This window comes from Rhea pennata, chromosome 5 (genome assembly GCF_028389875.1).
Source record: "Rhea pennata isolate bPtePen1 chromosome 5, bPtePen1.pri, whole genome shotgun sequence".
Lineage (NCBI taxonomy): Eukaryota > Metazoa > Chordata > Aves > Rheiformes > Rheidae > Rhea > Rhea pennata.
Genome location: NC_084667.1, coordinates 34,400,247 through 34,417,612, shown reverse-complemented (window position 1 = coordinate 34,417,612; position 17,366 = coordinate 34,400,247). Strand labels below are relative to the sequence as shown.

The following is a 17,366-nucleotide window of genomic DNA, read 5'->3' as shown; positions in this document are numbered from 1 at the left end:
AAAGCTTCACTGTACTGCTATTACAAACATGGCCTGATTTTCTCTCTGCACTCATGCTTTTCCTAAAGCACTCTGAAGCCCAGAATGAATTATGTTCACATGTTCATGCCAGGAAAAGGAATGAAGGAATTACAGGGTTAAAACTGTGAATTTTGGACAAAATTTACAGACACAAACTACTGAAAAAGTTATATAAGGAACAGGCTGGATGAGTCTTTAGTCAGTCATGGGATTAAAAGCATGGAAATTGCTAAGAGCTTTGGTTTCTTTTTAGCCCATTCCCATCTTCTCCTTTGGCAGACACAAAGTTATCACTGTAAATACGGGAATGCACTAAACAAAGATGAGCACAGGGTAGACGTAGTGCAGGAAAAGGAAATCCGCCGTTAGCAATCTTGTAACATTCAAATGGACTCACTGAGCCTTAATGCTTGTGTCATACCTCGTAGGGATGCTGTCTCAATATTGGACATAGAAAGTTTCTTCAATCGTTTTTTTCCTCTTTTTGCACTGTAAATGGAATTGATTCTTTGGACAAGCTGCAAAAGAAGAAAATACATCAGTGAAATCAAACACTTTTCTGCTAGGAAACTTTTAATTAATTAATCTATCCAAGCAAAATTTGGCTATGGATGATAAGTCAGCTGTGTCCTCTAACTCCTTTACTATTAAAAAGAGGATTCCTGTCTCTCTTTATTTTGGACCTCAGTGATGTTTTACTTCTTTACCTATGGATATATTTGCAGAAACAGTTAACCAAATCAGAAACCTAAATCCCATTTTCAAAACTTAGACATTTGTAAAAAATGTGCAATGAAACTGAGGATTCAAAGGCACATTTTGGAAATGTTATTCCTCTGTCACTTCATTCCCCTCTATGCTGTTGTTTATGTCTTCACTTGCACTGTCTAAACACAGTGATCCATTAGCTATATCCACCTTTGCCAAACTCTCATGGACCTTAAGATGGTAGCAAATTTTGAATGCAAGCGTAACACATCTGTTAGCTCTCTGAACTGTTTTTTTTTTCAAAAAACAGTGATTTTAGTGTGTTCAAGTAAGGACAGAAGGAGCTGATCCTACCTTTTAAAGCTTTTTCAGATGCAGAGTAAATCAGCAGCTTTGAATCCAGATTATATCCATTGAGGACCTGGCCCATATGGAGTTCTCCTCCCTCCCGCTTCCACACTGTGCTGTTTACTGACCTTCAGAGGTACTGTGTGCTTTCTTCAAACTCATCCTGACCTACTAAAGTGTTTCAAAACCAGCTACTAGTGCCAGCTAAAACAGAATTTAAACTTCTAGAAATCATCTTTAAGACCTTCCTCAGCAGGGATAATAACTGTTTGTTTAAAAAAAAAAATGAGATGATGGAAAATATTAACCAGATTAGTGTTTAGTTACTTTAACAAGAAGTTGAGATTACTAGGAATTAGTAATTAAACAGAATATTATTATTTCAGAAGAAATAATTCCTAAATATGAAGCAATTAATCTTCATAATAGTATTATGAGTCAGAAACAGCACATTTTCATTCCATAGCAGCTTTCCTCATAGAATTATAGCACAACTTATAAAAGCTGTTTTACCTCAGCTTCAAGAGAGAAATAAGCTCAATGAGAGTAACCAATCTGCCCTAGGCCCAGCAGAAGGTCAGGAAGAGAGCACAAACTGAAACCAAGTCATCCAATCATCCAACCCCTCCATTTGGTCCATAGTTTAATCACACTGCCTGTATTTTAATCAGGAATGGTGTCAGAAACATATATCCATTTTTGATAGCAAACTTTACAATTACTGCTCAAATTCTCTTCACACTTACACCAACATACGGCCACAGCAGCTTCTTCCTGGTGGTGAAAAGAGTCTGGCCCAGAACACTGATTTTGAAGTGTTAAAATTCTCACTTTTTATCCAACTTGAAGAGTAGTTGGGATTTTGCCTCTGTCTGCTGACAGAAACATGTGCAACCCATCGCCAGCTGGTGAACAGAGGCTCAGCTGGAAACTCTCTGTTTGTGGCCATGCCCTGGCTCTGCTTGCTGGGAACCCTCATGCTGCCACAGGCAGCGCTGGCGGGAGGAAATCCTGCCTGGCTGCTGCACAGCCGCCAGCCCAAAAAGCCTGCACATAAGGACGGCCTCAGCCATGCAGCGGAGGTCCCTGAACAAGGCAGTGGCAAGCAGGGCAAGAGGCTCTGCTGTGATTTCTCTCTCTCCTCAGTGTGCTGCTTTGCATTTGCTCTGCTTGAGCTACTTCACCATGAGTAAAATATCTGCACTGTGATGACTAAAGCCCAGGTTTTTAAAGCATTTAGATGTTTTTGCAAAGCACCCATTATTTTCTCTTTGTGTTTTGCATCTGTGGAGGCCAAGAGTGGATGGGGAGGAACGAGAGTTTCTGAGGTTCAAGCTTTTCCTTTAACTAATTTATTTTATTAATAAAAGCATGAGATTTTCCAGTAATAAGTGATTCTCAGAGCTAAAGATGTCAGAAAAATATAAATTATCATGAGATTCGTGATTAAGCTATGAACATTCGTATGCTGAAAAAATAATTTCATATGAAGAGAATGTCTCTTAACAGACATGTCTCTTAAGAATGTCTCTTAAATCAGACAAAAAAATGAAACTTGAGTACAAAAATCGATAGCTAAACTTTCCAAGTATCACACTGAATAGTAAGTTACTCTGTGAATTACTCCATAACTTCTGCCACAGATGTATGCTAATTTGTGTAGTAAGATAATATATTCCAAGAAAATAAAAATATAGTAAATATTAAGGATATATGATTAATTCCCTTCTTTTTTGTTTGCTTCCTGCTTAGACAGAATTTCAGACTAATTAAAAGGAACATAAAAATCCCCCTCAACTCACAGTATTTATAGCCATGTACTTTAAAGTATGTCCTCTAATAAGAACAGGAAAGAGTAAAAATCAGCTTTGTTCACAAGCCAAAAGTAAACATATTGGCAGTTCTCTCCCCTCTGTTGCTATTGTACTAGAAAAAGTTTGGATTTTTTTGACATCCCACTTTGGAAAATTGGAACTTTTTGAAAAACAGAAAATTAATTTTTCCTTCAAACTCATCAAGCCAACAGGATTATCAGGTTGGGGCAGGTTGTCAGGAAACAAACGGAAACATATTGGGTCAATAATAGCTATTTCCCTGAGAACAGCAAACAAATGAGGAAAAATCCCACTTCTGATGTTGCTGCACTTTGTAAGTAACTGCTCAGCCATCACCCATTTAAAATCATCAAGTTAGCTACAAAACAACACTCTGGCCCAGAAAGCTTGAAGAAAACTGCTGTAGAAAACAGAGTTGGTTTAAAACCAACCCTGGGCAAAGCTGGCTATCAGTTGTTTGCTACATTTGGGCCAGTGCAGAATTACCCACTTCTACAGATGGAATCTCCAGAGCATGTGTGAGTGTAAAGAGGAAAAGGGTCTTGGCTTCCGAGAATTTCTGTTTCTGTTTGGATCTCAATTTTCCTTCTGGAGGCAAAAAAGCTTTCAGTGATGGGTAAAGGTTATAGAGAAGTTGGTAAGCTCTTTCAGACTGGAGCTATCCTCAACATAAACCTTCTAGCTGAAGCCTTGAAATCAGTTTTGCCTCCAACTCTGAGACTCAGAAGTCAAATATAAGGGACTGCTGAGCACTCAGACTCCTTTAACTTGAATTCAAATCCCTCTGTTTTTAATTGGCCTTTGCTGCAGGCAAATGCAGGGATGTAAATGAGGCTGTTTATTGTGTGGTAGCAACAATCTCCACAGCATAATATTGGTCCCTCTACAGCTGCTCTGCCTTAGCATTTTACCACTGGAGAAACTCAAGAGTGGACTCTTCTGATGCTCTGCTGGGACAAGATGACCTTGACCATACCTTTGGGATCCTCCTGGCTCGGCGTGTAGACAACAGCTCACTTGTGGTACTCAGACTGTCGTCATTGAGGCTGGAGGGGGAGGAGGGAATACCAAGCTGCGCCAGCAGCAGCATGTCATCGTGGCTGTGCCGCTTGGGTAACCGTGGCAAGCGTTGGCTCTTCCTTTCCGACCAGTTCCCAATGCGCAGAGACTGGCTACTGGGCTTGGAGGGCAGCTGCAAGAACAAGAACAGTTTGAGCTTCCTCCCACACTTACAGCAGAAGCAGCTCTTTGTGAGCAAGTGGTGGCTACACAAGGACACCATGCTAGGCAAGTTGCTGCTCTACAGAGTATGCAAGAACAGAGGGTTCAAGGTCAAAATGAAAAGATACGGGTCAGTATCTGAAACTTTATTTAAGCTTTGCATACTTTGCTATGATCTAAGCAAAAGAGAGCAAGCCATTTCCTCCACTTCACTCTCCATTTGCTTGAACATCTAATTGTCCTTCCTGTATCTACTTCAAATATTGTAAGAAGGTTAACCAGTATGTCTAGTAAAAAGTACCATTCAGTCAAGCAACTGTTAATTGGCATTTGTCAATATTCTCTGGCTAGTATTACTAGCCATAAACCTGCAGCAATAAATGCCTCACTTCTACATGCAAGGTTAATCTATTAAAGGGCATGCATGTGTTTTTACGTGTGTGTGTGTGTGTGTGTGTGTGTATTTTATATATGTATGTATGTATGTATTTTTTTCCACCTGCAGCCATACAACGTGGGTATCTGTGTGTGTGGGGGGGGTTCCATCACAAATACAACATAATAATAAAACTGTCTTTTTATATCTGAGAACTTCAAAATTGAAACTAACAAAGAGGAAAGGAGAAGACACAATTGGATTCAAAATGACCACATGCAAATGTTTCTGAGGTCTCTGCTTACCACAGCTCTGCATGCCAGGAAAATCTGCACAGTGTATATTTTAGTGACAGGAATTCTTTTTGGAGATGACTGTCAAAAGTCTGCTGAACTTCTGATCTCTTCGATCTTGTTTATCATGATCCATGACTGAAAAGTCGTGTTGCTAATCCAGCTATGTTGCTAACGCTGGAAAAACTGGGTGATAAACGGTTGCCAAAGCTGCCATTCTTCAGGAAATGGAGACTTTTCTATTTCTGGTCATTGGAGAATTACCCAGGCCCATAGCTGACTTGCTGCGAATGTCTCCTTGCTTTATATATCAGCAAAATGACTGTGTAGTTATGGCAGTTTTGATGGAAACTCCCAGCAGCATTTCAAAAAGAAGCTACCATAGTAAAGATAGATCTGTTGCTAAGATACCAGAGATGATTATTTATTTACTGGGTAACTCCAGAGAAGTCACTTAAATCTATAGATCTTTTTGTCATCCTGTGTAAAAGGGAGATATCTTCTACTCTACACTTTTGCTTCATCTACAAAGATTCTCTCTGAGGCATGAATGGTATCATACCATGGACCTATACAGTTCCCGCCCTAATGGGGCATCCTGCTGGATCCTCTAGATGCTACTGCAATTCCTGTTAACACACACACACACACACACACACACACAGAGTGCAGCCAAAAGTAATAGTTATGTGTAATGTGTCTCTCACTATGAAGTTATCTCCATTACTGCAGTTTCTGTTTCTCCTCATTCTGCCTGATTACTCACTTGCCACCTGTTGTTCCCCTTTGAATAACTTTGCTGAAAATACTCCTGTTTTGTAAATGGTGGGCCGGATGTATACTAAGAATCCTGATTATACTTTCAGCTTTCAGACTGCAGTGCTCCTATGCACCCACACACAATAAGTAAATGAAGAAATACCCATTTTGTTCTAGGTCACTTTATAAGACCACAGTGTAAATTTTTGTGACCTTTATTCAACTTTACAAAATTTTTGTTGATTCAGTGCAAAATGAATTTAAATGAAATTTTGAATCTCAAAATTATATACCTGATAAATTTATATTTTCCCTTATGACTACAATGATCCCAGAGACAACAAAGAAATACACCATTCCACAGCTTTCACACAAAACCAAACTGCTTTGGAAATTCACATCAAAATGAAGAGTGTGCTGACTTCCTGGTCTTTGCTCTGTGCTGTCAACAATGCTTGTGCAGCCTTAGTTAGATGTAGACATTCAGGTTTTTCTGATTATTTTTTATTTTACTAATTATTTATTTATGGGGTTGGGGCATGCTTGGCCTACTCCATCTTACAAGCAAACATGCCACATTACACACTGCACATCACCAAGTTACAATAGGCCTCACATAACAATGCATTCACACGATCAAGAAACTGATTTCTTTCCCTCCCGTCCCTTCCAAAAGCCTTGCTGCAGATTTGGAGGCAATTCACAAAGACGCTAAATAAAATGAAACATTTAGGGCCAGATTCAGCTCCCTGAACAACCAGTGGAAGGATTCTAACTAAACACATCAGGCTTTAACCAGCATTTCCTCAGGGCTAATCGAAAGAGCTTCTGCAATTCAGTGCTCAGAATCTGATTTAGAGCTGCCAAGAGCATTTGCAGCAACAAGTTATGTATTTGATCACTCTCTTTTTCCAGTTTTCCCTTCTCATTCAGTACAGCTGCTCTTCTATGCCATGATTGATTCTCTTGCAAGAGTTTTAAATAAGCCTCTCCCACAGAAAGGAAGGAGCTGTCCTGCCCTGAGAAGCGTCCCGTTACCTGGGGAGGTGCTGTGTATTTCCTGTCCTGCGGAGTCCACATCCTGTGCAAGGAATCTAGGGAATTCTCCGAGAGCTGATGGGATTTTCGGCCCGCATGACGGCCTTTCAGCTCCACATCCTCATACGGGTTTTCCTTGGGTGACTCGCCTTCACATTTTTTTTTTAAAGAAAAACAGGCAGGAATGTAAAAATAAAAAAAAAATCATGTGAACCAAGTGAAAGGCTTTTATAAAAGCTCCTCAGCTTTCAGCATGACTCATCCCTCTAGCTGCAGCTGGAAGTATTTGGACTAGGACTTGGCTATGAGGTCAAGAAGTTTCTTTTTTTTTTTCTAATAAAATGCAAAGATTTCTTAAGACGTGCTTCTGAGCATCCACAGCTGTGCATAATATTGATATATAAAAACAAAGACACATAACTACTTTAAAGCATTCAGTAGATTTTATAAATCTATAGCAGCCACTCACAAGGTGAAACACACAGCAGTAAATAACTGTTCTTAACATACCATCCTTACATAAGATAGGACAACTTTCATTTGACGCTATCTTCATTTTTCTCTTCCTCTCAGGGAGGAAAAGAAAGAATAAACACTTTAAGTCAGCAGTATCATGAGAGTAGACTGGGAAAAGTAAAAGATAAGGTAACAATTTTTGCATCAACCATACTGTGTCCTCACAGTGTACTTTAAAGTACATCATGCTTTCTAATTAAGCAGTTACTCATTTCAATTTGTCTAAAATCAATAGCTCCATAAAGGTATTCATCTTGCCAGTAATATATGGACATCTGAGCAGCTAATCCCTAAATATGAGTTAAATGAAAAAATATATCTAAAATCAGACTGCAAGTATTTGAAAACCAGAAACAAATTTTGTAATCTAGATTTAACGTATGAGATCTAATATCCTTCAGCAGCCATTTCTACCTAAGGAGCAGTGGAACAACTCGCTGTCCTCTCAACTGGAGGACTGCGACTTCTGAATTCACTAAAACGCTCACTAAACTAAGAAACATGAAGATAAATGAACATCAGTAAACAGAAAATTTTGTATCCATTTCTTCAGACAGTTCAGAAGAAGTAACTGGCATAGAACTTCAGGTTTGTAAACATAGCTTCATTCCAGTTTTGCATCCATCTAATATAGAGAATCACCCCAAAAACCTGACCTACTCAAATTCAAGACTGCAATGTGCAGACACTTGAAGAATGCAGGAAATTCAAAGCTTCTGAATTAGCTTGCTTTTGGTTTTGTATCTAATCATGACTCTAAAATCCGTAGCTTTAGCAAAATATATTTGACAATTCAAGCTATTAAACACAAATTTTAGAAGAAATTCAGTTGTATTATATATCACATTAATTGAGAATTGATGACAGAAAAGTAGTGTGGTTTATTATTCACAAAAATTATATTATAGAAATTGTTCATTTCCTTTATACAGATGACAATTGAGCCACAGATACTTCCAGTAAGAGTAAGGCCTGAATTAAAACCTAGGACATTTGACTAATAGTTTTTTGTTCTAGACTGAATGTTTCATTTCCTCTTTATACACAAGAAAACAGTTAGTGCTTTCTACCTTATTGTTAGGCTTGGAAACACAAGACTGCTCAATTCATTGACTACAGTGATAAAAGGTTTTGCTTAGCAAGTTCACAGACTCACCTGTTACAAGCATTGAGTAAAAATATAATTTTATTTCAACAGGATAAATTTCTAGTCAAATATAAGCACAAGTAAATGTTTTAGCATTGTTTTAATTAGAAAGCCAGAATAACTGCTGCTCTTGAAGAATGTTTGAATTGGCAGTCATAGCTTATTATCTCATCCAGAGGGAATCTGATTCTAGAGGTTGTGCTATCATAGTCAAGCCACACAGGGCATGGAAACAAGACCTTCAGGTGCAAGAGGTACTTTGAGGAAAGGCCTTCTGAGGAATGCAATGAACAGGATAAATCTAAAGCAAAAAATATTCCTAAAAAATCATTAAAGCTACAAAAGTCTTGGGAGGACTCTAAAACTGAAAGATTCCTTCTGCAGGAAGAAAATAAATAGATAAATGCATGCTGATTTTGTTACTTGTAAGCTCTAGAGCTCTAGATATGATCATCATAACAACAATAAAAAGTAAATGTTGCAAAATGCTTTTACATACAGCTAATTGGACTATAGCTAGCGTAATAAAATTTCTTGTAAGCCAAAGTCAAGTATAGGTCAAGCAAGCATTTTAGAATGGATTAATAGATTTCAAAATATCCGACTACATTAGACAGCGGTTAAACATATGCTTCCTTGTGAAAACAAATGTTATTACATTAGTCTGTACAGTATCCAAACTCCTGAGAAGAAACAAGTCCATTATTGAAGAGAAACCTTTTTAAAATGTAAAGTACTTAAAAATTTTAGGTCGATTCCCTTTCCAAGATTCAATGTAAAACAGAGTTGCTTGAACCCAGTTAAATTTAATATTACTAACGCTGACCTGAAATATTAAGCATAGAAACAGGCCCAGAGAAGTCTTGGATGGAGGAAAAAGGAAGAGCAAGGAATCATGCACAGAGGCTGCTTTTCTGACTTAGATTCCCCACCAAAATCATAGAATCATAGAATCAGTAAGGTTGGAAGGGACCTCTGGAGATCATCTAGTCCAACCTCCCTGCTCAAGCAGGGTCACCTAGAGCATGTTAGTCCGGGTTGCATCCAGGCAGGCCTTGAAGATCTCCAGAGAAGGAGACTCCACAACCTCTCTGGGCAACCTGGTCCAGTGCTCTGTCACTCCCACAGTGAAGAAATTCCCCCTCACGTTCAGGCAGAACTTCCTGTGGTTCAATTTCTGCCCACTGCCTCTTGTCCTGTCACATGGGACAACTGAAAAGAGTTTGTCCCCATTCCCTTGGCACCCTCCCTTCAGGTACTTGCTGAAAGCTCAGATCAAATTTTTCTTCCATGTAACATGCAGGTCAGTGGAGACACTAAAGAAAGGACACTAAAGGAAGCTCTTTGCCTGGAGTTGTTTGAGTTCCTTCAGAATAACAATTTACTGTTCAAGAAATGCAGCTTTAAGGAGAATACACTTCTTTTATTTTTCTCTTTTTTGCTTAAAAATCAAATTATTTCTTTTTTTCATTTTGAAATGACGCCTTGAGATTAAATATGCTTCATCAATTGTTTATTTTTAAATAATAATCCTTCCTCCCTCAAATCTCTGATACAATCTGAAACAACCAAGTTTTTAGTTCAGTCAGAGAACTAGAAGAGAGAATTTATTTGCCCAGGTCTACAGCAGTTTTCAAACCTTAGATGACCACTATTTTTTAGAATATATGCTCTCTCTGGTAGAAGAGACACAAAAGACCAAACATGCAAAAAGAGCACCAGTTAGCCCAGCTATACTGGTTACTAGATGGCAAGAGTAAGAAGGACAAGTGACAAGAAACTCAAGACTGCAAGCAAGCTCATGTGTGAGGATACCCTGGACTGTCTTAAGAGTATCATTTAACCCTAAATGTCTGCACTGTGACTCCCTGTACAGGAAATGGGAACAAGTGGCCACTGGCAGGTGTCGGTCCTGCACCACAGGGAAGCTCTGGGGAAGGGCAGCAATGGCAGCTGCTGCTGCAGCATAAAAATGAGGAAGGTTTCCATATAGTTGGGCTGACTCCAGAGGTTTGCTGCTATAGTCTCCACATTTCTCCTCTGATGGTATCTCAACATTGTCACTTCTCCTGGTCCCAGAGACCAAGACAAGGAATGTTCGCATTCTGCAAACTCTAGTGTTTTGGCATTCATTAAGATTTGCTGCAAAAAGAAAACACATTTACAATGAAAGAACAAGGAAACTTCCTTGTTCCTTCCATATGTCTGTCTCTACTAGAGGCCAAAAGGAGAAACATTATGCAGTACAGAGGCTACGCTTGTCTTAACGAGGTTCATCCAACTACCACATCAGACAATAGCAGACTATCACTGACTTCAAAGGAAGTTGAATTAGATCCCAGAATGCATATGATTACATTCAATATTACCCTCTTGGCAAATACTGTTTCTAATCACCATCCCTGCTTCCAAATCACTTCTCTTTATAAGCACTTCTGTTTCCCATTCTCTTGAATTCTACGTACCGAACTGCTGAGTTAACACGGGACATTTATCTACAGGACATTTATCTTCAGAAGCTCTCACAGGCAATGCAACGATTGGTCCAAAGGGGAAAGAAAAAAAGATAAAATAACCAGTGATCTTTAGAAAAGTCATGAGGAATGCAGTGCCTTGAGCTTAAGCACTGATGAATTTCCTCCAGTAGTTGCAACTTCTCGTGCCATGACACTCTGCAAGTCAGCCACACTGAGTCCTGAGGCAGCACACAATGTTCCTCTGCTCAGCCTCTCACACGTAGCAAATAGGAAGCAGAGGCACACTCAGCAAGTCTGTCTCACTCTGAGAAAGGAGTGAAAAATAAGATTGACAGAGAAAAAGAAAAACAGGCAGGCATTTATAAATGGCAGAAAGCAGGGAAATGAATCATTTCTTTCTTGATGAGAGAAAGAATTAACCAAGTAATTCACTGAGTGCTGTCTATAACTACTGCCTTCTACACTACCATGAAGTGAAAAAAATCAATATGTCAGATACACACTAAGGGGAAAGGTCTATTTTATTTGTCTTGACTTCTGGTGTCTAAATTAGGAGCCAATACTGACAGAGAGAAAACACTATCTCCAAAGAGTGATGTTCAATACCCAGGCTAACAGCCTACAGCTTTCTTCCCTGGCTGCATAGAAGCTTAGGCTCCAGATCTGTATAGCTAAGTTGGACAATTGAGGCAAAATGCTTTAGCATCCAACAAACGACTATGTATGTACTTCCTGTATGCTACAGCATATACACAAAATATAGGGCAATTACTTTATTCTGCATTAATAATTAATTGGGAGATCAAAGCTTCAGCTGCCAACCCAGAAGATTAGGAGAAAATAGCATCTCCAGAGGCAAGGAGTGGAAATAGTGGTAATACATGGAAAAGAGGCATGAAGAGGGGGAACTGGGACTGAATAAGAGACAAGCACAAGTACCTAAACGAACACTCTACAAGTACTTCTGATGCATGTGTCACCTATCTCCTAAATCTTTTGCAGCATTTCTGTAACATCAGACAGAAGGAGCAACATCAACTCCTTTCCCAAACATAATTCCACTGTAGATATCATCTACAAGTTCTTAAAGCATCTTTTTCACCCCCTGCCCATGGTCTCTTTTAAGTTGCAAATACAATCCAATTCAGCCAGCTCACGCACATCTAGTGCAGATTAAGATAAAATACAACTGGCCATGCAGGAAGCAAGCAGACACGGGTGCTTGGGGAATTCTACTTTTGCTGCCATTGAAGATGAAGCAATGGGAATGAACCTGGAAGTGTCTGCACTGCATAAGGCAATAGCATGGGACATGCGCATTATGCAGATTTACAGTTCTCCTAGAACTTAAGTTCCCCTCAAGTCTTTGAACTTAAGTACAAAGAACTGCTCAATAGCGAGAACCCACGTGCATTCTGGGCCTACATTACTTACTCATTTTATTTACAAAATTCCACAAACACAGATTCACACCACTAATGCTGGGAGAAAACTCAGCCATTGGAATGTTTATGAGCATTCTCAGATCAAATAGATGAAAACCTCAAAATCTTCACACTCTCAAAAAGTATCTGAACTTAGATCTTTATTTCCTAGATGAGCTCTTTCAGCATCAGAGAAGCTGTGTCAGTGTAACTCAGCTGAGGAACTTATCCCAGGATTCTGCAGAGAGAGGAACTATATCAATATCAAATTACAGCAAAGACACAATATGTAGCTGATTTGAAAAGCTATTTCTGAACAGAAATAAGTTACAGACCATCACCTGCTTATAAGCCTACCACCTAGTAAGTCAGAGTTCTCAGAGAAGAAGGAAAGCATCTGCAACATGCAGGGCAAGACGTCTCAAATGCTGTCAGCCTTTTGAGCCCTGATCCATGGAGTTTGTAGCTATGAGACTGCACTTTCTAAACTTTTTCAGCTTTGCTTTGCTGTGTGGGAAGTAGAAGAAACAGTGCAGAGACTTTCAGCTCCCTGCTATCTCTGCAGGGAGCTGAAGTCTAAGCTGCTATCTAAGTTCTTGCAGTCCTTAGATTTGTAATCATAACCAAGCATCAATTGCAGAAGAATAAGCATGGCTGATAAATAAATAAAACATTTCACAAAAGAAATCATCCACCTAACACTTAGTCCAAAATCATGTGAATGAAAGCAACTGATGAACAACTGTTAGCATAGTTCATAATCTTCATGACTAAGCTGCTTATGTTTTACTGAGGTTTAATACTGCTGACTGCAGGCGAGTCCCTGTGGATTTAGGCTAGGATACAGGAGTGCAACCTCATGCTCATTTTAATTTCCATTTTACTAACCTACAGGACTGACCAGAAAAACAGGCCACAAGGCTGACAGAGACTTTTAAAAAAAGTTGTAGTGGATTGAATAGCTGTGAAATAGATTCCATGGAGAAAAATAGGGATCTGAATAAAACTTGGGATGCTTATTAGAAACCCATGTATCTTGATGCAGCAACAAATCATCAGGCTGATTATCAGTAGGATGGGATAGCTAAAATATTTGGCCTTTCTTTGACAAGCACACATGGATACTGTTTCATTTAATGTGCTCTGGCTGCCACTACCCTACACTGTCTATTATTAAAATTGTTACAGTTACATTTTCCAAAAGCCCTTACGCTTTTTGGACTATGAGGCAGGCTAGAAGAAGACAGGACCATACACTTCCCTGATTGCCAGCTGCATCATCATTTTGTATGAACCAGTCTCTGTCTTCAACTAACAGGTCTAACTAGAGACCTACTTACCGTTAAGTGTTTGATTAAAAGCTCAGAGTGTCACTTCAAAGAAGGGACTAGCAGAGCACTGCTGGCAGAAGTGCAGTCTCTCCAAGTTTGCTTCAGTTTCACAGTGGTTTGGCAATTCCACTTTCTGTCAGATTTGTAGGACTGTTTTGATGTGAGATGATAATATGACAGGTGATGACGCAAGATGATAACGTGGCATGTGATGATGAGATTTTACTGGAAACATCAAGAGCCCCAGGTCTTTCTCTCTAACCTTTTTCCACATTTACTGGAAGAACTTTGCAAATGTTCTAATCTGGAAGTAATGTCAAGCTGAAACATCTTCCAACTGGATCTCAGTCATCATTTCTACAGCTCTTGGCACTCATAATGGAGGACTCAGTAAAAGAGCTAAATCATCCATTTGTTACATGATTTGCAGTATGTTCAGTGTAAATCAGAATTCAAAACAACTAATCAGTTTAGGAGAGATGAGGTGCCTTACCAGGATGGATAAAGGAAGCAAAACTGTTTGATAACCAGACTCCGCAAGGAAGGTCAAACCATGGACATTCCCTCTGTGCCCTGGAGCTTGTTTGTAAGCCTGCACCTGCCTATTTCAACTGCTCAAGCACCCTAACACTCCACTAATAGTGCTGATTTGAGACATACTGCCCCACCTCCTTTCTTAGGTGTTTTGATATATTGTGAAATATATCACAAAAGAAGAGAGACCCAGCTCTGTCCATCTTTACCAGCTTCTCCTCTGCACTTCTCCTCTGTACTTACAGAGAGAAAACAACTTGTCCCTCATCAGATTTGAGGAGAGCTGGACACAGCAAAGGAGGACATTATTTAGCCCAAATCGCTACACAAAATTTATGGGGATGCAATTTTACTCCAAAAAGTTAACTTTTCTAGGCCAAGTACCAATCTGAGAGGTTTATTTTTCACCCAAATCTCTGGCTATGAAGAGGACAGATGCAAACACAAAACTAGCTGTCCGATTATAGTGCAGCAAATAACAGATTCTCCCCAAACTGAAGTGAAAGTAGGTAGGAGGGGGGAGGGAGGGTGACATACAGACAGGGTAGACAACAAAATACAAGTTGGGTTGGGGGGCCTCCAACAGGTGCATGCAGCTGGAGATGTGCGTTTGGGACATGGCTATGGGGTACCCCCGTACACCCTTCCTGGGAAACCTGCAGGCACGACCACCTCTTTGAAATGCCTGTACACCACCGCACACAGCATGGGGAACAAACAAGAGGAGCTGGAGATCTGTGCGCGCTCGCAGGGTCATGATCTCATTGCAGTCACAGAGACATGGTGGGATAGCTCACATGACTGGAACGCTGCCATGGATGGCTATGTGCTTTTTAGGAAAGACAGGCCAGGGAGGCGAGGTGGTGGAGTTGCTCTTCATGTGAGAGAGCAACTGGAACGCATCGAGCTCTGCCTAGGGGCGGAGGAGGAGGAGGCAGTTGAGAGCTTATGTGTAAAGATCAAAGGGCAGGCTAACACTGGGGACACTGTTGTGGGTGTCTACTACAGGCCACCTGACCAGGAGGAGAAAGTTGATGAGGCCTTCTACAGACAGCTGGAAGTAGCCTCACGATCACAGGCCCTGGTTCTCATGGGGGACTTCAACCACCCTGACATCTGCTGGAGGGACTACACAGCAAGGCACAAACAGTCCAGGAGGCTCCTGCAATGCATTGATGATAACTTCTTGTCACAAATGGTGGAGGAGCCTACGAGGAAGGGTGTCCTGCTGGACCTTGTCCTTACCAATAGAGAGGGACTGGTTAGAGATGTGAAGGTTGGGGGCAGCCTTGGCTGCAGTGATCATGAGATGGTGGAGTTCAGGATCCTGCAGGAAAGAAGTAAGGCAATAAGGAGGATTGCAACCCTGGACTTCAGGAGAGTGGACTTTGGGCTCTTCAGAGACCTAATTGGTGGAATCCCATGGGTTAAGGCCCTAGAAGGAAGGGGAGTCCAGGAGAGCTGGCTAGTATTCAAACATCACTTCCTCCAAGCTCAAGAGCAGTGCATCCCTATGAATAAGAAGTGCAGCAAAAGGGGCAGGAGACCTGCATGGGTGAGCAAGGAGCTCTTGGCCAAATTCAGACAGAAGAAGAAAGCACACAGAATGTGGAAGAGGGGACAGACTACTTGGGAGAATTATAGGAATGCAGCCAGAGTATGTAGAGATGCTGCGAGGAAGGCTAAGGCCCAGCTGGAATTGAGTCTGGCCAGGGATGTTAAGGACAACAGGAAGGGCTTCTTCCAATACATCAGCAGGAAGAGGAGGACTAGGGAAAATGGGGCGGGGGCCCTGGTGACAAAGGATACAGAGAAGGCAGAGCTACTGAATGCCTTCTTTGCTTCAGTCTTCACTGCTAAGGGCAGCCCTCAGGAATTCCATAGCCTGGACGTGAGGGAGAAGGTCTGGAGAAGGGAAGACTTTCCTTTGGTTGAGGAGGAAAGGATCAGAGATCTTCTGGGCAGGCTAGACATCCACAAATCCATGGGCCCAGATGGGGTGCACCCACAGGTACTGAGGGAGCTGGCGGATGTTGTTGCCAGGCCGCTCTCCGTCGTCTTTGAAAGATCCTGGAGAATAGGAGAGGTGCCTGAGGACTGGAAGAAGGCCAGTGTCACTCCAGTCTTCAAGAAGGGCAAGAAGGAGGACCCAGGCAACTACAGGCTGGTCAGCCTCACCTCCGTCCCTGGAAAGGGGATGGACAGCTCCTTCTGGATGTCATCTCCAGACATATGGAGGAAAAGAAGGTGATCAGGAGTAGCTAGCATGGATTCACCAAGGGGAAATCCTGCTTAACCAATCTGATAGCCTTCTAGGATGGAATGACTGGCTGGGTAGATGAGGGGAGAGCAGTGGACGTTGTGTACCTTGACTTCAGCAAGGCTTCTGACACGTTCTCCCATAACATTCTCCTAGAGAAGCTCAGGAAGTGTGAGTTAGACGAGTGGACAGTGAGGTGGATTGAGAACTGGCTGAAAGGCAGAGCTCAGAGGGTCGTTATCAGTGGCGTGGAGTCTAGTTGGAGGCCTGTGGCTAGGGGCGTCCCCCAGGGCTCAGTACTGGGTCCCATCCTGTTCAACTTCTTCATCAATGACCTGGGTGAGGGGACAGAGTGCCTCCTCAGCAAGTTTGCTGATGATACCAAGCTGGGAGGAGTGGCTGACACACCAGAGGGCTGTGCTGCCATTCAGAGAGACCTGGGCAGGCTGGAGAGCTGGGCGGAGAGGAACCTCCTGAGGTTCAACAAGGGCAAGTGCAGGGTCCTGCATCTGGGGAAAAATAACCCTAGGCACCAGTACAAGCTGGGGGCTGACCTGCTGGAGAGTAGCTCTGCAGAGAAGGACCTGGGAGTGCTGGTGGATGACAAACTGACTATGAGGCAGCAATGTGCCCTTGTGGCCAAGAAGGCCAATGGTCTCCTGGGGTGAATTAGGAAGAGTGTTGCCAGCAGGTCAAGGGAGGTGATCCTGCCCCTCTACTCAGCCCTGGGGAGGCCTCATCTCAAGTACTGTGTCCAGTTCTGGACTCCCCAGTACAAGAGAGACACGGAGCTACTGGAGAGAGTCCAGCGCAGGGCTACGAAGATGCTCAGAGAGCTGGAGCACCTGCCCTATGAGGAACGGCTACGAGAGCTGGGCCTCTTTAGCCTGGGGAAGAGAATACTGAGGGGGGATCTTATCAATGTGTACAAGTACCTGAAGGGAGGGTGTCAAAGGGGATGGGGACAAACTCTTTTCAGTTGTCCCATGTGACAGGACAAGAGGCAATGGGCAGAAATTGAACCACAGGAAGTTCCGCCTGAACATGAGGGGGAATCTCTTCCCTGTGAGAGTGACAG

At 41.7% G+C, this 17,366-nt stretch overlaps 1 protein-coding gene across 2 annotated transcripts in view; it reads right to left on the bottom strand.

Annotated features, from left to right (window-relative positions):
* The window catches only part of DENND2B (DENN domain containing 2B), a 184,770-nt gene that overhangs the window by 49,217 nt on the left and 118,187 nt on the right, over nt 1–17,366 (bottom strand). For both annotated transcript variants that reach the window (XM_062576287.1, XM_062576288.1), the window contains 3 exons: nt 6,600–6,748; nt 3,889–4,104; nt 443–539 (listed from right to left, as the gene is read on the bottom strand). In XM_062576287.1, the coding sequence (XP_062432271.1) occupies nt 443–539; nt 3,889–4,104; nt 6,600–6,748 (462 nt within the window). The remainder of the gene's footprint in view (nt 1–442; nt 540–3,888; nt 4,105–6,599; nt 6,749–17,366) is intronic.